The 22,643-nt window shown below is 41.1% G+C and overlaps 1 protein-coding gene and 1 non-coding gene across 3 annotated transcripts in view; one reads left to right on the top strand and one right to left on the bottom strand.

Moving 5' to 3' along the window:
* The window catches only part of LOC139467717 (atrial natriuretic peptide-converting enzyme-like), a 175,534-nt gene that overhangs the window by 29,265 nt on the left and 123,626 nt on the right, over nt 1–22,643 (bottom strand). For both annotated transcript variants that reach the window (XM_071249228.1, XM_071249227.1), the window contains exons 3-4: nt 17,423–17,467; nt 16,420–16,550 (exon numbers count right to left, since the gene is read on the bottom strand). In XM_071249228.1, coding sequence (XP_071105329.1) covers nt 16,420–16,550; nt 17,423–17,467 — 176 coding nt within the window. The remainder of the gene's footprint in view (nt 1–16,419; nt 16,551–17,422; nt 17,468–22,643) is intronic.
* Trnaq-uug (transfer RNA glutamine (anticodon UUG)) lies at nt 12,777–12,848 on the top strand. Its single transcript has one exon. It is a non-coding gene; the product is annotated as a tRNA-Gln (tRNA).

Below are 22,643 nucleotides of genomic sequence, written 5' to 3' on the forward strand. Positions count from 1 at the left end.
ATACTCACTCACTCAAATAATCAAATATCGACTTGTAATGAGACAAGAATATACAGTTCGTATAGTTATCAATCTTCCTACACGTAAAAACAACTTTGACGTTTTGAGCATAATCCATGCATTATTCAGATGGCATTATCATGCTCTCCTCACAAACAGAATATTTTACACCTATAAACATCTTTAAATGTACTGCTGCTGACACTTGCATCTCAAACTCATTATAAGGCCATCGACTCACTGGTGTCGGAAGCCCTACAGTTACATAATGTTCTCAACATGGACAAGCTGCGGGGGCGACCTAGCTATATCCGTCCTCCTAGCTAAATAAAGATAAGGCCGGTGATAAAACACTTACCTATTGAGGTATACATTAACACAATGGCTGTGAATAATGTACCTATTTATGGCTGATTTGTTGACTTTTATCGATTCATTAGCCTCATTTCGACCCAAAGTGGCTGTAGCAAGTAATTGTTAAAGAGTGAATTAAAATTATAAGCGTATTACGTCCCTCGCGTCCTAGTTAAGCAGCCATCAATATATGATCAAGATTTGATGAAAATCCCATCATAGCATCTCAGATAAACGTTTTCCTATTACTGCTATTTCCTCTCACAACGCCGCTAGCCTGAACTAATAGATTCCAGCATCCCATAGCTTCTTGAAGTACTGCGACGTGCTGATGCTACCGTAGACGATGCCACTCTAACCGGGCCATAGTCTCAGAGCTGGGAGGAAGCTTACATCTTTCATAGGATTTGAAAACATTCTTTTAAAATCCGTTATTCGATGCTTCACGCAAAACCGAAAGGAAAGAAAAGAATATTCCATTATTCGGTTCGTCATTCTAAACCGAAGTAGAAACTACATATTAATTCATATAGTCAGTACTTTAGGCTAGACCGGAGATGAAGAAACATATGTTTCGAAGAAGAAGAATTTTTTTTTTTTTGTCACATATTGTACGTGTCACATATGTACATAGTTTTTAAAAATATTCATTATTAAAAAGATGTACAATATCAGGCCAGGGAGCCTGTGAGACACCCAGCTCAATAATAATAAAAATTAAAAGGTAATATATCACAATCTTGCCACACTGTGGCCAAAAGCCACCACACACATACGTATATTAATATAGATGCACAAAATCAGCCACACGCCAACCATAAAAAAATTGTACCTCTCCTCCATCCTTTCACATTATAGGCGTACCTGTCATCTGTCCACTTAAATGGAGGTGTGTGTGTGTGTGTTGTGTATGTGTGGGGTGGGAGGGTGGGGGTACAGACAAAAAGAAACTATTCAGTTTTGCAATGCATACAAAGTACAAACCGCAAGCATCTATCAAAGTATACCAAGCTAGGTTTACCACGTACATACTTTCACACAAGTCCATTCTTTTCATATAGACATCTCTTAACGTCAGACATAAAGTACATATATACCATCACGCACTATGTACATATCATACAATATATGAGACATAGAGGTGTACTAGTTTGATTATTCTCTGGCGTTGTTTGTTTGATTATTCTCTCGCTGACGTTGTATATTTATGACGTACTTTATGTAAAAAATAGAAACAGGACTTTTTCGGTCAGTTAACTCCCTTGCCTCGGGAAGATGATGGAACTGAGGTGTTAGCTATCATGTTGTACGGAGAACAAAAAGACAGATATTGGTCATGTGGAACGAGATAATAAGCTATCATGTTGCACAGAGAACGAGGCATTCTTTATGAGGAACTACAGGGAACAAAACGACAGGTATTCGCTATGTGGAACTAAGGCATACGTTGTCATGTTATACAGAGGACAAAAAGACAGGTATTCGCTATGTGGAACTAAGGCATACGTTGTCATGTTATACAGTGGACAAAAAGACAGGTATTCGCTATGTGGAACTACGGCATACGTTGTCATGTTATACAGAGGACAAAAAGACAGGTATTCGCTATGTGGAACTAAGGCATACGTTGTCATGGTATACAGAGGGCAAAAAGACAGGTATTCGTTAGGTGAAACTAGGGCATACGTTGTCATGGTATACAGAGAACAAAAAGACAGGTATTCGTTAGGTTGAACTAGGGCATAAGTTGTCATGGTATACAGAGAACAAAACGACAGGTCACCGTTATGTGGAACTAAGACATAAGTTGTCATGTTATACAGAGAACAAAACGACACGTATTCGTTATATGTAACTACGGCATACGTTGTCATGGTATACAGAGAACAAAACGACAGGTATTCGTTAGGTGGAACTAAGACATAAGTTGTCATGGTATACAGAGAACTAAAAGACAGGTATTCGTTATGGGGTACTAAGACATAAGTTGTCATGTTATACAGAGAACTAAAAGACAGGTATTCGTTATGTGGAACTAAGACATAAGTTGTCATGGTATACAGAGAACAAATAGACAGATATTCGTTAGGTGGAACTAAGGCATAAATTGTCATGTTATACAGAGAACAAAACGACAGGTATTCGTTATGTGGAACTAAGGGATAAGTTGTCATGGTATAAAGAGAACAAAAAGACAGATATTCGTTAGGTGGAACTAAGGCATAAATTGTCATGTTATACAGAGAACAAAACGACAGGTATTCGTTATGTGGAACTAAGGCATAAGCTGTCATATTGTACGTACGTCTTTATCTTCGTACTTGGTATCTCTGTCAAATGAGAGACAACTAACAAGACACATTTATAAATATTTCAAACATTTTACTACAATACTCATCGCAGTGATGATCGGTCACATATTCACCACTGCCAGTGGTTTCCGTTCTGTATCTGTGGGTAATAGTTTACGGTCCTTTCGGTGAGAAGTAGTTCTTAAGAGCATGGACGTGAATAAAGACGCTCTTCCCTTGTGGATGGGTTATATTTTTGGACTGGTGATGTGTGTGTAGCCGGGAAGGCCTGATACATGTTCCAGGGATGTAGTACCCTTAGGTCGCCATGAATGGGAGAAACTCATACAGAAGACGGAAGCCACTCTCGCGTGGCCTGGCTTATTACCCGTCATGCATCCGGGAACTGTAGGCGGCGCATGTCATTGATCAAACCATATTACAAAGAACAGTCCTGATATAGATCCAAATAGGGTCTCTACAGTGGGTGAGAGATGCTGTCACTTACTTTTCAAAACTGGAGATATTTGTCAAAATACAAACGATGTTAAAACCTGAATATTCACTGCGATGCCATGCATTGCTCCAACCAGGCTGAGAAGTGATGGTAATGTTTTCTCATATTAGCACATCCAGCAAGTTATGACTTCCAGTGTTTTACACAGACCTGTATCGCAGAGTTCAATACTATTAACTTACTGTCAACCGGATGTTAACATACTAGTGATCCACTGGTTAGCTGGTGTTTACCCGCTGCTAATCCGCTGTTAACTACTGCTAACTTGCTAAACAAACGATGGAGTACACAATCGTGTTCATCTGTGGTCACCTTACCTCGTATTTATTTTAAAACCACCATCAAATCTCAGCCCCAAGCTTCGCCGCTGAGGTAAACAAGAAAAAGGTGGCCGGGCATTACGGTGCTGCACGGGCTTGAACGTTTCTGATTGGCTAAAATTGTGTATCATAATATTAGCACATGGTGAAGGGAGGGAATAAAAACCAATACGGGAGGTCCTACAATAAGAATCTATACTGGAAGCCCCGCAATAAGAATCTATACTGCATGCCCCGCAATAAGAATCTATACTGGAAGCCCCGCAATAAGAATCTATACTGGAAGCCCAGCAATAAGAATCTGTACTGAAGGTCCTACAATAAGAATCTATACTTGAGGTCCCGCAATAAGAATCTATACTGGAAGCCCCGCAATAAGAATCTATACTGCATGCCCCGCAATACGAATCTATACTGGAAGCCCCGCAATAACAATCTATACTGGAAGCCCAGCAATAAGAATCTATACTGCATGCCCCGCAATACGAATCTATACTGGAAGCCCCGCAATAAGAATCTATACTGAAGGTCCTACAATAAGAATCTATACTGGATGCCCCGCAATAAGAATCTATACTGCATGCCCCGCAATACGAATCTATACTGGAAGCCCCGCAATAAGAATCTGTACTGAAGGTCCTACAATAAGAATCTATACTGGAAGCCCCGCAATAAGAATCTATACTGGAAGCCCCGCAATAAGAATCTATACTGGAGGTCCCGCAATAAGAATCTATACTGGAAGCCCCGCAATAAGAATCTATACTGGAAGCCCCGCAATAAGAATCTGTACTGAAGGTCCTACAATAAGAATCTATACTGGAGGTCCCGCAATAAGAATCTATACTGAAGGTCCCGCAATAAGAATCTATACTGAAGGTCCCGCAAAAAAGTCTTGTCACATGTCCATTTGCATTATCACATAAAGCATTATCGTAGCAAATGAGACGGATTATGTCTTGTGGGATCCCTTGGTGATATGTTTTTTCTTGTTGCAGTGTTCTTGCTGCTATCACATAGCCTCGTTGGCTATCAACTTTAATTAATGGAGAAATCATTCATGCAACATGCCGACTTTTCTGTGTCAGGATGAATCCAAATTTGGTTATGCGAATGGGTGACCTTGACCATCCTAAATAACGGCGTCATCGATAGACATGGTCAATCTGTGGACATGCCCTATACACACAGATTTCACAGCTAGTTGTGTTTCCTTCAGATACACAGACATACACTCACCACACACACACATACACACACATACACCTACCACACACACACACCACACATACAAACACATACACACACCACACATACACGCGCACACACACACACACCAAACACACCATACACACACACACACACACACGCACAAACAACACACGCACGCACACACGGATACACACACACGCACGCACGCACGCAAACACACACACACATACACACGCATGCGCGCACACACACATACATACACACATACGTACACACACACACACACACACACACACACACACACACACACACACACACACACTGAATATACCATGGTTTGTTCTCCACTGCATTGATCAGGCAGTGAGAGACCTGTTACCATACATCGCCTTTCAATCATGAGGTAATATGACTATGAATCACTTTCATTTCACTTAGTTAATACTAAAAGCGTGGTTGAAGTATCTGATATATTTATAACGGCGTAGGCATGTTAAGATCTACTTAATATTTCATGTAACCCATATGTGTGCCCCTGTGCAGAAGCGTCACAGCTGTGATATGGAGAGTATTCCACTTAATGACATTACCTTGCTGTGCCGACCTTGATTGTACACATGTATAATGAATATGAACGGCTAATACGTTGTCCTACATTAAAGTTATATCTCCAGTCTGCTATATGTTTAAGAAAACAAAACGACTCTATAATAAAAGTATTTAATTCAGTTAGGAGACAAAAAAATATTTGATGGCGTCATCAAAATGTTGCATTCTCAGATCTGGTTTCTATAAACAAAACCCGATAAAAACACAACTTAGTTTCAATTTATTTTGTAAAGTCACACAAAATCACAAGAATCTTTCTTTATCAGGTAGTAATCTGGCATTCTGTGTTATGATTAAATTGCACCACTGCTTCACCATACAAGATGAAAAGTTGCTAAAAGGAAGGGATCTTTGATCTGTTCCACAAACAGACATAAAAGTCAACGTTCAAGAATACTTTCTTTTGTAGCTCATGCCATCTTAGAATCCAATGACCGAGGAGTATCCTGGACTAGACGCAGTCTGATTGTGTCACCTGTCTCTGAATCGTGTTGCTGCCGTGTTCGAATTGACAGAGTTTTATTTACATAATATCCGTAATGAGTGAGTGAGTTTGATTTCACGACGCTTTTAGCAATATTCCAGCAATATCACAGCGGGGGACACCAGAAATGGGTTTAACACATTGTACCCATGTCGGGAATCGAACCCGGGGCTTCGGCGTGACGAGCGAATGCTTCAACCACTCGGCTACCCGACCACCCCTCCGTAATGATGAAGGTCGAACCGATTTTGGCTATTTTGAATCCTAATGTCACGAAAAACCATACGTATTCGAAACAGTTTAAATAGCAGTATGGATATTTGAACAGAAAGGACAAAACCGTTAACCATATTGATATAGTAAGTTTAATCTGAGCACCCCCGAAGAAACTAAATATAGGACTGTTTCCGTTTAATAAGCCTTATGTCATCTTGTTTAAGTGTCTCAGCGGGTTCTAGTGGCCGACAGTATGTATTGTAAGTCGCCCTACGGTAACCAACCAAACACTAGACACTACAAGCTAGCCGATAAACTAATGTGATCGGTTTGTGGCTACGGCTGGGGAAATATTTGCAGTATAGATCGAACTGCTCTTGCAGTCTGGTAGATGGCGACACGACCCTTTGAGATACGAAGCGTTGTCTTTCAGATAAGGTGGAGAACCGAGATGTGATCTCTTGGAATATCTTGGAATATTTTGGAATATCTTGGCATGATCAAGGAAATAGGTTCAGCAAATTTTCAAATTCTGATGTCTGTTTGTAATTGTGTTGCTGTAAGGAGAAGGTTTGATAGTGCAGAGCCATGTCGTTTACATACATACATACGCGTCTTCTAGAGTTGTGTAGGGGCGGTCGGATAGCCCAGTGGTTAAAGCGTTCGCTCGTCACGCCGAAGACCCGGGTTCGATTCCCGACATAGGTACAATGTTTGAAGCCATTTTCTGGTGTCCCCCGCCGTGATATTGCTGGAATATTGCTAAAAGAGGCGTAAAATCAAACTCACTCACTCGCTCAAGAGTTATGTAATCATACCAATGAAAAAAACAGTGACACAGTCCAAGCATCTTGGGGCGAAAAGATGCATATCTTAGACGTTTCCCATTATGGTGAGACCCATGAGTACAGGTATGGAGCTGAACAATTGAGAATCATTGTAAGGGAGATCGCATGAGTTTTGTAAACCGGGGGGGGGGGGGGGGGGGGATGCAACTCTGCAAAGCAAATTGTGCCGCCACAGGCGACTCTGCCACCGGTGCCTGTTACAAGAACAGTGTATACTTTGTGAAATAGAAACTTTTTTTTCTTATAGGACTTCTTGGCGAGTTCACTGACTTCAAATGCAGGACTTAGTTACCAAAGCACTGTTATCATAGTTATACTGAGTTACAGTACCCTGCCTGCTTAACTGATGGTGATTTACACAATGTCATTAGAATCTGATATCACACTACGATTCGATAGAATTCTCCGTCAACATCTGACAAACTCTACAAAGGGGGCCAAGTCAGATGAACTTTTCAGATAGAGGTCCCTAAAGCCCTGGTACGAGCAACTGAAACAGTCAGGGTAGTCTGTCATACAGACCCTGAAACACATGTATCTAATAGAGTCCATGCTAGTCTATAATGTTTGGCAAGTCTAGATTACTGCAGTATCTGAAAATAAAGAAAGTCTCTGGGCTCCTTTTTAGTATATTTTATATATAATTTAACTACTGTTTTTTTCTGTAAAATATGTTCACCTCAGAGACCAGATGTTAGTCTTCAATCAGGGCAGCCTCTCAGATTTATGCTTCTCAAAAACGAACGTACACGGGCAGTTCTGAATGGGGAATACTAACAGCTTAAGTTATCACCCTGGCGTTTATGAGTGCATGGTATCTGCACCAAAAGGATGTTACATCGCTGAAACGTTGGAGTACCGTATGAGGTGTTTTTTCAGGCTGAAATGTCCGAGAAGTGTACCAAGCAGTGACTGCAATACAACGGGTCGTGCTGACACAAGTGTGAATGTAGGGAAGCCGCATCGTTGTGAAGATCTTACTTGGTTCAATAACTCGAGATTCTTTTGTTTTGATTATGTGGTCAAAATGCGTCAGGGTTCATCTAACATGACGTCCTTAAAGGTTTTTCAGATCGTGACGGGTGGCGGCATCGATTCGGAGTTTAAATAGTGAATATGGGTGTTGTGTTCGCATGGTGACAGAAGATTACAGCACACGGTTGTCTTGGTGACAGTAGATTAGAGTACAGTGTCATCTTGGTGACAGTAGATTACAGTACAGTGTCATCTTGGTTACAGTAGATTACAGTACAGTGTCATCTTGGTGATAGTAAATTACAGTACAGTGTCATCTTGGTGATAGTAAATTACAGTACAGTGTCATCTTGGTGACAGTAGATTACAGTACAGTGTCATCTTGGTTACAGTAGATTACAGTACAGTGTCATCTTGGTGATAGTAAATTACAGTACAGTGTCATCTTGGTGATAGTAGATTACAGTACAGTGTCGTCTTGGTGATAGTAAATTACAGTACAGTGTCATCTTGGTGATAGTAAATTACAGTACAGTGTCATCTTGGTGATAGTAGATTACAGTACAGTGTCGTCTTGGTGATAGTAAATTACAGTACAGTGTCATCTTGGTGATAGTAAATTACAGTACAGTGTCATCTTGGTGATAGTAAATTACAGTACAATGTCGTCTTGGTGACAGTAGATTACAGTACAGTGTCATCTTGGTGATAGTAGATTACAGTACAGTGTCGTCTTGGTGATAGTAGATTAGAGTACAGTGTCATCTTGGTGACAGTAGATTACAGTACAGTGTCATCTTGGTGACAGTAGATTACAGTACAGTGTCACCTTGGTGATAGTAGATTATAGTACAGTGTCGTCTTGGTGACAGTAGATTACAGTACAGTGTCGTCTTGGTGACAGTAGATTACAGTACAGTGTCGTCTTGGTGATAGTAGATTACAGTACAGTGTCGTCTTGGTGACAGTAGATTAAAGTACAGTGTCGTATTGGTGACAGTAGATTACAGTACAGTGTCATCTTGGTGACAGTAGATTACAGTACAGTGTCATCTTGGTTACAGTAGATTACAGTACAGTGTCATCTTGGTGACAGTAGATTACAGTACAGTGTCATCTTGGTGACAGTAGATTACAGTACAGTGTCATCTTGGTGACAGTAGATTACAGTACAGTGTCATCTTGGTGACAGTAGATTACAGTACAGTGTCGTCTTGGTGACAGTAGATTACAGTACAGTGTCATCTTGGTGACAGTAGATTACAGTACAGTGTCGTCTTGGTGACAGTAGATTACAGTACATTGTCATCTTGGTGACAGTAAATAACAGTACATTGTCATCTTGGTGATAGTAAATTACAGTACAGTGTCGTCTTGGTGATAGTAAATTACAGTACAGTGTCATCTTGGTGACAGTAGATTACAGTACAGTGTCATCTTGGTGATAGTAAATTACAGTACAGTGTCGTCGTGGTGACAGTAGATAAGAGTACAATGTCGTCTTGGTGACAGTAGATAACAGTACAGTGTCGTCTTGGTGGCAGTAGATTACACTACGCTGACTTCTTGGTGATGGCGACAGGTAGTACATTGGTGTTTTGGTGATAGTAAATTACAGTACACCGTCGTCTTGGTGACAATACATTACAGTGCACTGTCGTCTTGGTGACAGTAAATTACAGTACACTGTCGTCTTGGTGAAAGTGAATTACTGTACGCCGGCTTTCGGTGTCAGTTAACATCATGTCTGATTATGTGTGACACTGGTGTGTTGCAATTACTGGATATTGCTATAAAAAGTGGCACTGTAAAAGTTATTTGGGGACATTTCTGGACTTAATAAGAATCGAAAGAGCAACAGCATGACCAAACCTCCACACCAGGAACAAGCTACTAGTATTCGCGCGAGGTACTCTGAGGATGATTGACGCCGTGCATCAGGGTATTTCTGGACTACAGGGAAACCGGTGATGGTGAATGACATGGACTCAAGGTAATCGTAATTGCTGGATAAGTGAGATTCTATGTTACGACAACAATCAAAGCTGAGGTCACACTACACGATCCATTTGCGCAACAACCTCGCGGCACATATCCCATGGCGGCACCACCGTACACCATGTTCTGAAGCACACCACTTCATTCCATCAGCCGTTATGTAACACAAGGGAAACCACCAAGGTAACAGTCACGACGTTACAGTTCAACCAACATGATGATGATGATGATGATGAGGATGATGAAGATGAGGATGATGATGACGACAACGATGAGGATGATGAAGATGATGTATGATGATGATGATGACGACGATGACGATGATGATGATGAGGAGGAGGAGGAGGAGGAGGACGACGACGACGACGATGAGGATGAGGAGGAGGATGAGGATGATGAAGATGATGTATGATGCCATTACGAACTTTAACCATTAGGAGATAAACATACTGTCTTTTCCATGTAGAGCTTGTTTACCGCATCAAACTCAGTTTGGAAAAGAATGGGCAGGACATGACAAAAACGCGAACACTTTGGCATTGACGAAGATATTGCTGGGTTTTTAAGGAGTGGGTTTGCGACCCTAAATATTGAAAACACCAAAAATATGTTTTATGCTTTTAAACAAAGTATGGCTGAAACATTGTTGGTTTACATCATAATACTTTACTCGCATACATATTATGTATTAAAAGTGTGTACCACTGATCCCCGTAAACAGTCATGAAGCAGACGCCCCTACAGAAAAGTAAGCAAGCCTTCCAAGGATTAGTTCTACACCGCACTTCACTATTATGGCGTCAAACAACTCACTGTGACGCAGGAAATATGACGTCATAGTGAATATAGAAAAGCGCCAAATATCAAGCTCACTGTTGTCCCCAAAACTTGAAATACACTCTCTCAGAAGATTTCTATGGTGTTTTCATCCAAGACTGTATTGACACACAAACTGTGAATATTGCAGGAACCGCAACTCTGCATTTGTAGCCTATACCTATCCATATCATTATTTTAAAATGCCTACCGACAATGAATGGGGAAGAAGGAAGCGCTGCCTAGTCAAACCCACCCAGAACCTTTCGGAGAATGTGAAGACTCCCCAACACTACAGCCTTCTGCATTACCCAGATTGTCAGAAGGGCTGTATTCCTTGTAGCAAACCCGGGTACTCTCCCGATGTCAGTCAGCAGATTGGGAGGTACCAAACCTAAGGCACCGGGAACAATGGAAAGTCGGACAACTTGGTACTTGGGATGCAAGCGTGACATTTCGAAACTTGAAGCGAGGTCTGCATATTTGCCATGTTTTTCCTCAATCTTGTCAATCACATTACAGTCAAAAGGACAGAAAATTCAAACATATAAATGATTTCATTGGATTTATCAAAAAGGACAAGATCAGGTTTGTTGGCCTGGATAGGTCGGAAGCTGTATACGGGCCTATTCCAAAGGATTTTGTATTTATCATTTTCCATGACGCCCTGTACATATTCTGAGTCGTACTATGGATGGACCTCTGTGTCAAAACAACAAGCATGGCGAAGACGGTAACAAAATGATCGAGCCACCCCGTCATGTCGCTTAAGATACTGTGTCTGTGCCAAATCTGGACATCCACTGACAATGTGTTGGACACTCTCATTAAATTCATTACATAATCTGCATTTCATATTCACATTTTGATGCAAAATCACACATTGACGGTTTCGAGTTCGAAGTGACTGGTCCTGAGCAGCAAACAGAAAGCCTTCTGTTTCACTTTTCAGGCCAGACGACTTCATCCAAGCGAAGGACTCTGCAGGATTGCTCGATGCAGTGGTCGTTCAGAAAGCCTCTCCTTGAAAAACTGAGTCTGGGCCTACTTGATATGGCACTTCACTTGGTTGACGCTCATTTCTGTACCGTCCAGCAGTACAGAACCATCAACAATATCAACAACGACATTGAGATTGTGCCCCACATCCTTGGCTCGTTTTAGAAAACTGGGGAATGCCTTCTTTTCATCATGAGTCTTAACATGCTTCGCAAGAGGATCATCAGACAAATAAATGTGTGCAAAGGTGCACAAAACAATTCTATCATGAAGAGTCCCAACGTTAATCAAACCTCGCCCTCCCATGATGATTGATTAATATAAGCGATTGAGGGAAGAGCGAGGGAGGTGAAATCTATTGTCTGACATGATTCTCCTTGTGAGGGTGTCAATACCCTGAATTTCTTGTTTCGTCCAGTCAACAACACCAAAAGAATATGAAAGGACGGGTACAGCATAAGTATTTGTGCCTTTAACTTTATTGCGAGCGTTCAGCTCTGAACTCCAGATTAAGTCTACTTAAGTCTATTATCATTATTATTATTATTAACTGAGAAGTATAGCTTGTTTTGCTTCTCAATTTACAATTTACATTCTCGTCATATCAGTCACTATCCCCTACTTGTCTTGACTCCTCTTGTTCTATTTAACAATAAGAACGAATACCTTCACGTTGTCGAGATTTCACAGCTCCTTATTGTTCAATAAAACATGCATTATAATGACGTATTTCAATCACCAGACTATCATAGGCGGGTAAATGACTCCTCTGTGAAGCCTTTCTCCACGGATGAGGACTAGAGACGTTGCTTGTCGAGTTCCTGGTGTCACGTCCATTGACCAACTACGCGCCCTCTACAACCAGTCAGCACTTGCCTTGAGGCGCTAACACCTGTCTACTTTGTCATCGTCTTTTGTCACGTGACTGTCATCAATTGTCATTTTTCGTATTGTTGACATACTGTATGTGTTTTATATTGAAATATAGTCAAATATAGAGGTCTTTTCAATATTACATACACACGCGTGTCTTGTAAAAAGTAGTTTAAAGGTAAATGTATTTATATTTGTTTTCATACTGTAGAATGTTTGATGATTTTTGTATGTAAGTCAAGTATAAATGACACGTAAGTAAGAGGTCCCATGGTGTAATGGTTAGCACTCTGGACTTTGAATCCAGCGATCCGAGTTCAAATCTCGGTGGGACCTTATTTTAATATGTTATGTAATATTTTCGATTTGTGGATGTTCATTGCGTACGTTTAAACGTCACAGAGTAATATAAGCACTGTATCAATTTCTCCATAATTAAGGATGTTCCAAAGTTATAACATATTTGGCAGCATATTGTCAATATTCTGAAAGACGTAAAGTCATTTCTAACATTCCTGGGATAGCATGATGTCTATGGACGATTAAGACAGCGAAGGAGTGAAAAGACATTTCAACATGAATTCTAACCCATCACCTTGTAATAAGTAAGGCATATGGCCTAGCTTGGTAGAAGTTGCTTCATGCTCACAGCAATGTGAGTATGGTTTCAATTTTTCACGCCACTTTTGGCAATATTCCATCAATTTAACGACGGGCGACACCAAAAATGGACTTGACACACTGTATCCACTAGGAGAATCGAACTGACCCTTCGACGTGACAAGCGAACGTTTTTACCACGGAGCTACCCTATCGCCCCTTAACAATATGAACCAAAACATTCATATTTCCTGTGTTTCGCTCAAGACTCTTTCTTCGCTCCCTCCAAATATAGCTTACTTACTAATACCGTTCTTGCTAAGGGGAAGGCGACACTGGATAACTCAAAGGTGTTAAATTTAATCAGTTTTACTGTGTCATAAATGCGTTTTATTTTAAGAATGTATGTTACTGATTACATGACTTTATCAGGCATTACTGGGTGGTTGGGTAGCCCCGTGGTAAGAGCATCGCTCGTCCCTCCACATGGGTACAACTGCTCTAGTCACCACAGAGGCGGTCGATGTGAATATGAACATAGCTATTCATTTACATTAGCGCCGCATTCTCACAACCCTGCCTGCAACGGCACGTCTGCACTGAGTATACGAAAGGCCCGCTCTTGTCTGACAGCTTCACACACGTGTCAATAGGGTTCTAAAGGCCCGTGTGCTCCCATCTATACACGTGGTAATCTGCCACGATCCAATTACATCCTACAAATTGAAGAACCTTCCTCACCAACAAAGGAATGGTATAGAGGAATGGTATAGAGGAATAATGCGGTTGTATTGAGACGAGAGCTTCTATTGTTAGGGTGTGTATGATACTCAGGGTCTAGTAGATGACAAATGGATGGAATTGGATGCTGGATGGGGTCAGTGTGGTAATGGATGGCCATAGCTACTTAGTACTGTATCGTGCTAACACAAGGCAGATTCAATTAGTGTTGTTCATTATAACACATTTGTATCTCTGGACAACGAGAAGCCACCACGATCGCCACAAGTCTCGTGCTATGGCAACATATACATGCGGCTATAAATCGACTGATATTGAAGTAGATGGCCAAGTAATCAGGCAGAGGCTGCATTCCTTAGTTGTCTGATAGTAAATCCTACTTAGCATGGACTCATTAAATCCTGAATCCTATCTGCAAATGGAGGTTGTACATGAATGCTGGGTGGAATACATAAATGATCATCAATCTTATATTTGGCCTCGATCTTCAGCGCATGAATAAATGAAAAGTAAATGCTTCTTGTCCTGAGACGCAAACATATCTTCTGACATGCATAGAATCATAGAATCTCGAAAAACACAAATTTCTCTGTTGCCCGACACCGACCTCCGAGTTCCCGAAAGTATGATCATACCCTAACAGTGGTAGCATCTCCGGTGTATCATGTGTTAAAGTTCAGAATCCATGGCAATGTGAGTCAGTGAGTTGGGTTTAAAGCGGCTTTTAACAGTATTCCAGTTATATCACGGCGTGTCAGCTTAATGTGGGAGGAAAGCCCGAAGTGATGCAAGTCCCATACGTTTACCACTTCGGTGAAACCCACGAGCACGGGTATGGTGCTGACAAACATTGAAACATAATCGGGGCGAACCGGGATTCGAACCCACAATCATAGGTTTCTGGCGTGCCCAAGGGACGCAACTCTGCACAGCGAATCGCGGCGCCTTAGACGACTGGGCCACCCGTGCCCCCACGTAGACACTGTGGTGTTTGTTTATGCAACTATTCACCTTGAAATGTGTAAAGTATCTACTACAACTAAAATACCAACATTTAGTACGTGATATTACTAAATACTGAAATACTAATGTGTAATACTTGACACTACTAAACATTGGATCCGTGAAGATACGGTCTAGAATAGGTCATCAGCAACCCCTGCTTGCCGTAAATGGCGACTATGGTTGTTGTAAGAGGCGACTAACGGGATCGGGTGGTCAGGTTCGCTGATTTGGTTGATGCATATCATCGTATCCCAATTGCGTAGATCGATGCTCATGATGGCAATCATGGATTGTCTGGTCCAGACTCGATTATTTACAGACCGCTGCATATAGCTGTAATATTGCTGAGTGCGGCGTTAAACAACAAACAAACAAACTTAACACTGAAATACTAATATGCAATACTTATCACAACTAAACACTGAAATATTAATATATATTACTTTTCACTACAAAATATGCAACAATTCACCTTGAAATGTGTAAAGTAGCAACTAAAACTAAAATACCAACATTTAGTACTTGATATTACTAAATACTGAAATACTAATGTGTAATACTTGACACTTCCCCAATGCTCGGAATAACGAGACAATGCTGTCTTTGACACGTGGGGAAGCAAAGAAAGCCTCGCCAGAAACGCTTACCCCAAAGCAAAGGCATTGAATTGATTCAACACAGTAACAATATCATGGCTTCCTACCTCGACGAGTTATAAAAAAACAGAGAAACGGGTTGTTCTAATCTTCTTGGGCTACAGGGCACAATCTGCTTAATACTGTCGTTCCTAATACTTCGTGGATCTATTCACTACAGCAACCATTGTGAACAAGAACTGGAATCGAAGGTTTTGATTTCTTCGCGAAGCCCACAAAGCCTACTTGAGGTAATGAATAGGCATGTTGGACAATGAATAGGCATGTTGGACAAACTGCACTGCCGAGCTTGTATTCATTCTGTAATGCGCCGGTCGACCCGAGGACAATGTTCGGGGACAACGAAGGGGGACAGAGGACCAGTAAGACCTGTTATTGAATGGAGGTTCAAGAACTACCAGCCGGTTAATTCCATCAAGGAAAATCTGAGCTTTTGGGAGATCAATGAACACACCTTCCGAAGTCAAAAGAAAACAAGACGGGCCAGATGCAGTCGTTTTGTGTTGTTCAAGTCAATACATAGTCTACCATAGCCTTGATCACGACCCGGATCAATGTACTAGTCACGTGACATACCCTCGAAGCTAACACGTTGCCTCGTGCTCATGACTTCCGGTTCAAATGTTAGCTTCCCGTCAGACATCTTCAAAACCTCCGGGGAGCGATATCTTTTTCCGAAAAAGACTTCTGGGTGCAAACCGGCACCTAAAGATTTTCCTCGGTCTTCATTGTTGCGGAATTAACATCAATTTTGATAAATCGAGTAAGGTTTGGTGCTCCTCTGACTGTCAACTTTTGTGTGATGGAGTACAGTGATCGGCGATGTTTAACGACAATGGATGGATAAAATGAGAAAGTGTAAAATTTACTCAAACACCATGTGTCATAAATCAGAATGTACTCACCAGATACCTAAAGGATCCTTTTAAATCTAAAAAGGCGTCGGTTCGAACGTCCTGATACGCATTCCTGTATTTCGAAAAAGGTCCATCCACTATCCGAAGGCTGCCTTTTAACTTATCAGATCTGTATATCACTGCAAAATACACAATACACCTCAGGTATTACAGCAGTATGTCAGTAATAGATAGAAAAGAAGATGTTCTGTCAGAAAGTGTCCATGTAAAGAGTTAGTCATTGTAATTGGTACTATAAGTGAAGTTTAGTAAGAGTCCGTGCGCAATGACGTCAATCATTAACTGCAAGATTGACATACATCTTATATATGAATTAGACGAGAGAGTGGCTTTTGATGACTTATAATCTGTTTCAACTCTCTGGGACTACCTTTCAAGTAGGACTAGGCTCAAATCAGTTGGCAGTCCTAGCAAGTTCAAGGTCACCACTTTACCTGGTTCACACTTTATGACGCGTGTCAACCTTACTGCCAATGTTTACCTCATGTTTACAGAGAAACACGTCTCATATTACAACGCCCAGAACTCGTCTGGTCTGGATAGTGACACAGACCGTATGGCATAGTCTCTTATCTAAAGTATAGTATATATATTCAATGCAATAAATATGTACATATGAGTCATTATAATAAATGCAATTATGATAGGACTTCGTTTTAAAGTATATAGAAACATAAATGTAATTTAAAAATATAAATAAGAAACAATTTACTGTGGTGGATGCAAATGAACTTAGTAAAGCACACATTCGTTCGTTCGTTCGTTCGTTCGTCCGTTCGTCCGTCCGTTCGTTCGTTCGTCCGTCCGTCCGTTCGTTCGTTCATTCTGTTTTGTTCTGTTAGTGAACACATGTCTTCGAATACAACACTTAGCAAAACTGCGAGAACCTTTATATAACATGGACAATATTTCTTGCCTTATATAATACAATAATGATATTTTAAGGCCAAAATGTTTGCATATGACAGTACTACGTCGGCTTGGAACTTACCAGGAGAGGAAGTGGAGCGAATGGGCTGTGACGTCTTATCCTCCTCTGAAAATAAACACAAAATACCGTTAAGAGTGAACACCTAGTCAGGTAATATCTTTCTACAACCACATATACCATGTCAATTATTACTTTGACTGCATGTATCTTTCCTGTATGGTGTTGGGAGAGGATGCTTATGCATTTAGTTATATTTCATTTAAAGCATACATGCGAGTGCGTGCATGTGTTTTGTGCTTGCGTGTGTGCGTGCATGTTTTTTTAGCTTGTGTGCGTGTGTGCATGTCTTTTGAGTTTGTGTATGAGTGTGTGTGTGTTTTGAGCTTATGTGTTACTGCGTGCATGTGTTTTGAGCTTGTGTGTTCATGTGTTGTGCGTTTGTGTGTTCATGTGTGCATGTGAATTGAGCCTGTGTGTGTGTGCATGTGAATTGAGCTTGTGAGTGAGTGCGTGCATGTGTTTTGAGCTTGTGTGTTCATGTGTTGTGCGTTTGTGTGTGAGTGTGTGCATTTGAATTGAGCCTGTGTGTGAGTGCGTTCATGTGTTTTGAGCTTGTGTGCTCGTCTTGTGCGTTTGTGTGTGAGCGCGTTCATGTGTTTTGAGCTTGTGTGCTCGTGTTGTGCGTTTGTGTGTGAGTGCGTGCATGTGTTTTGAGCTTGTGTGGGAGAGTGTGCATGTTTTTTTAGCTTGTGTGTGCGTGTGATTTGAGCTTGTGTGTGAGTGCGTGCATGTGTTTTGAGCCTATGTGTATGTGAGTGCGTGCATGTTTTCAGCCTGCGTGTTGTCATTTTCATTTTGAAATAATCTCATATGAAATGCTACAGATGTCTTTGAGATGTTCGTCTCGGGTGAGAGACGCTCCTGTCACCTGTTAGACAGAACCTGATCGTGAAAACTACGTCCACACCAGCATAACCCACAGGACCTAGTGTTCAATCAGTTCTTAGAGCAACGAAAACAACTTCATTAACAGTGGGTCTATATTTGTGGAATAAGTCCCATTCCTAACTTGCAATCTATTTCGGGGATCTCATGAGAAGTAATTTAGCTGGATCGAGCGGGCGGCCTCCTGTAATAATCCTCATTGACTTTCTTGAACTTGTGCACATGATATTAGAAAGGTACTGTCAAAATGAACGGTATTCAGACGTCTATGACTACACCTAAATATATCTTCATTACTCCTCGGCAGGGGTCGATATAAATATACCCTTTGCAGGCATAACTAAAATATACATCTTATTAAGGAACTACTTGCATATCCATTATAAAAAAATAATCCATAGGTTTAACAAAAATAGCATTTCCTGTAATGTTATAAAACAGTTCTTCCTATACAAATGAAAAACACATCACTTATGAGTGTTCGTAAAATAGGTTGGTTTTATCTGCGGTATCACGGTTGGTGGCTAAAGTGAGTGAGTATTGTTTAACGCCGCATCATTATAGCAACTATTCGCGGTCAGTGTTCTATTTCTATAGCGAGATATACAGAGTATAGATTTGCTATGACGACATTGAATATGAAAGCAAGGCTGTGTTACTTAGGTCAGGTGGTCTCTCACCAATTTACGTCGAATCGAACGATTCGCGAACACCTGGTGTTATTACTGAGATTCAGGTATCCATTCATAGAATTTTCGCCGCTATTTTGCCTTTTACGCCCAATGGAATCTATTTTGGCGGATAATCGAGACTGGTTACTCTCTGGCGTTGACGTTTAATATATAGTAAACAACAGGATGATTGAGCTGTGAAGCTTTTGGATATGATACGTATTTGTACTTTATCCCGGAGAGCGGAAGGTCCGGGGTTCGATACCCGGCCGCGTCGTACCAAAAGACGTTAAAAGATGGTACTTGTTGTTACCCTGTCTGGCGCTCTGCATTAAGAGGCTAAAACAAGGACTGGTCGGCTTGGAGTCAGTATACTGTGTCTGTGTGGGGTATTCGTGTTAAACTGCGGCATGGTATCTCAGTGGGCTAGCACTATAAATCGGCATCAGTCCGGACTAGTACAAGCAGCCACACACACACACACACACACGTCGCTATATAAGTGCAATAATCTTGGACGCGACGTAAAACCCAATTTCACCTCACCTCACATTCGTACTTTATATATATTGACAATAAAATCATATTTATTTTAACATTTAATCAACAAATATTTAGAAATATTTCATAATAGGTTGATTTTAAGCTGTTTTTCATTCTAATGGATGGCGTTTTTTTCGATTTTCACCAAGCTAACCTCGACCTTCAGTTCGGTACTCATCACAGCACTTGTATAATCAGAAATGTGAAGCTACTAAATTCTCAGTCCATTTCAAGAATGAGAATAAAACGGCCTACTCAACAACAAGCGATGCATATCCATCCCTTTACGATACAGTCTTTGCCTGTGTATAATCAGGACGGCTGGCGTCAAATCGCCATCTCTCACCGCCAATGAGCATCCCTGCCCCTCCTCTCTGTCACCTGGTGGTCAACTCGAGTCCTCAATTACTGTCATCACTTCCCGAATGATTCGCACACAAGTGCTTGTCCATTACAACGACTTCTATCGATTGCACAAAAGACGAGCGCTTTCTTCTAATTACCCCAGCGTTAAGCTTCAACACTTTTTCTCTATCTGTCTGTAATTGATGGAGACAGAGTCGATCTCAATACAAGTACTCGCTGACAAAGGTGTGTTACTTCACAGTCCTGGCGGTAGATACCGCGAAACATTCCGACATGCTTGTATTTACATCAAGGTAGACTGGTGATGAAGACACACACATGTATACGTATTCAGGTAGACAGGTGATGTCTCCATACAGGTGCATACATGCGTGTAGACAGGTGAGATAGACATATTGGTACATACAGTCAGGTAGAAAGGTGAAATAGATAAACAAGTGCATACATTCAGGTCGACAGGTGAGATAGACATACATGTACATACAGTCAGGTAGAAAGGTGAAATAGACAAACAGGTATATATATTCAGGTAGAAAGGTGAAATAGACATATAGGTACATACAGCCAGGTAGACAGGTGAGATAGACATATAGGTACATACATTCAGGTAGACGGGTGAAATAGACATATAGGTACATATATTCAGGTAGACAGGTGAAATAGACATATAGGTACATACAGTCAGGTAGACAGGTGAGATAGACATATAGGTACATACATTCAGGTAGACAGGTGAGATAGACATACAGGTACATACATTCAGGTAGACGGGTGAGATAGACATACAGGTACATACATTCAGGTAGACGGGTGAGATAGACATACAGGTACATACATTCAGGTAGACGGGTGAGATAGACATATAGGTACATACATTCAGGTAGACAGGTGAGATAGACATATAGGTACATACATTCAGGTAGACGGGTGAGATAGACATACAGGTACATACATTCAGGTAGACGGGTGAGATAGACATATAGGTACATACATTCAGGTAGACGGGTGAGATAGACATACAGGTACATACATTCAGGTAGACGGGTGAGATAGACATACAGGTACATACATTCAGGTAGACGGGTGAGATAGACATATAGGTACATACATTCAGGTAGACGGGTGAGATAGACATACAGGTACATACAGTCAGGTAGACAGGTGAGATAGACATACAGGTACACATACAGAGGTACATGACACTGAAGGTAGTGCATATGTGTTGGTACAGAAGAAGAAGAAGATTAAGAAGAAGAAGAAGAAGATTAAGAAGAAGAAGAAGAAGAAGAAGAAGAAGCCCGGGATGCGCCGGTATCAACCCCTGAGTATGCTCAAAGCATACCAAAAGCTATATAAAATCATGTACAAGAGCCGTCAAATCAAGAGGGAGAAACAAGTAGTAGGCGTGCTCAGAAATTCAACTGCATTCTACCACACAATTATTTCAATTTCAAGGTGGCACCTCTAGTAATTGTTGATTTGTTGATCACATGCTGCAGACTCATAGGCTTTATCAGATCACAGAGGTACCCTCGGGCGGGCCCGTTTACTCATTGATAGGTCATGTGTTAAATTCAACATGCTCTCGGACACGCAACCAGCGCTAGATCTATGTCAAGAGGTTGATCATAGCAAACGGGATATCATGGTGAAGAGTATAATCTTACACTCCTAATTTGTTCAGATGTTAACAGCTATACTTATTTGTCAATCTCAATAACAACCCATCCACGCCAGAAGCCGTGCCTTGTGGACGTAAGGTATGGCAGCATTGTCCCTCGAACCATTCCGTGGACGGTGCTGGTGCGAGAAAAGCGCGCTGTCACCAGGCGAGATATAGATTCAACATGTCGACACCCCCCATAAATATAGCTGGAATCGATGCAATCAACATAAATCAGATGCGTTTAGTATTTTTTCACATTTAATCGCTACCTGTCTTTTCACAGAGGTAATAAACTATACATGATTAAGCTCAAATGTGACTTTCCATCGTCAGATAAATCTGTTTAGAAGTGACTCTCTATCCTCCCCGTTGTAAATAACCGTCCTCCGTCCTCCGTGAAGCTATACTGTCCGCTTCTGAGTGATTCTGCTACAATCGCACACGGGATGGAATAAATCTAGACCCTAAAATTGACATCATTCAATGCCCAAAGTCAGTCCTTTTCTTATACCCCCAGCATGTTGACACCCAACACTGAAACCTTTGAGAACAAGGAAATTGTGTAGAAACCCACGCATAAGTTCTTTTTTATATCCGCCGCTATTCCGGTTGGTATAAGCTACCTTAAGAATCTTCAATATTGGTTTTCGTGCAAAATGATCCAATTTCAGACTTTAAGTTTGGTTCGGTCAAACCGAGGCAATACCGAATGACCTCACACCACTCAAACCGTGGACAGCGTTCAGTTTATTAACACCACGACCTCGGTACAAAGAAATTCATTTTGCGGCAGCGGTGATATATTCTGTCAGTATTTTAGGGAATGAAGGACATATTGGCGAGTTTAGCCGACACAGCAATATTCGAAAGACTTCACTTATTGAAAGAAATCAAGAAAACTAAGATGATGAGGCAATAGGGAAAGAAAGAGCTTGAAGAAAACAGACTTTGTAATAGATGGCTGTAATTAACAGGACGGGACAGTTTGACGATTCCTTCGTACTTAGGTCATGTAGGGTGGGGAGGTCCAGCCGAGGTAGAGGGGCGGTAAAAGCTGCTTAGGGGCTGGAATGATGGTCGACCCGCGTCA

The sequence above is a fragment of the Haliotis cracherodii genome, unplaced genomic scaffold (assembly GCF_022045235.1).
Source record: "Haliotis cracherodii isolate W230 unplaced genomic scaffold, xgHalCrac1.p SCAF_2, whole genome shotgun sequence".
Classification (NCBI taxonomy): domain Eukaryota; kingdom Metazoa; phylum Mollusca; class Gastropoda; order Lepetellida; family Haliotidae; genus Haliotis; species Haliotis cracherodii.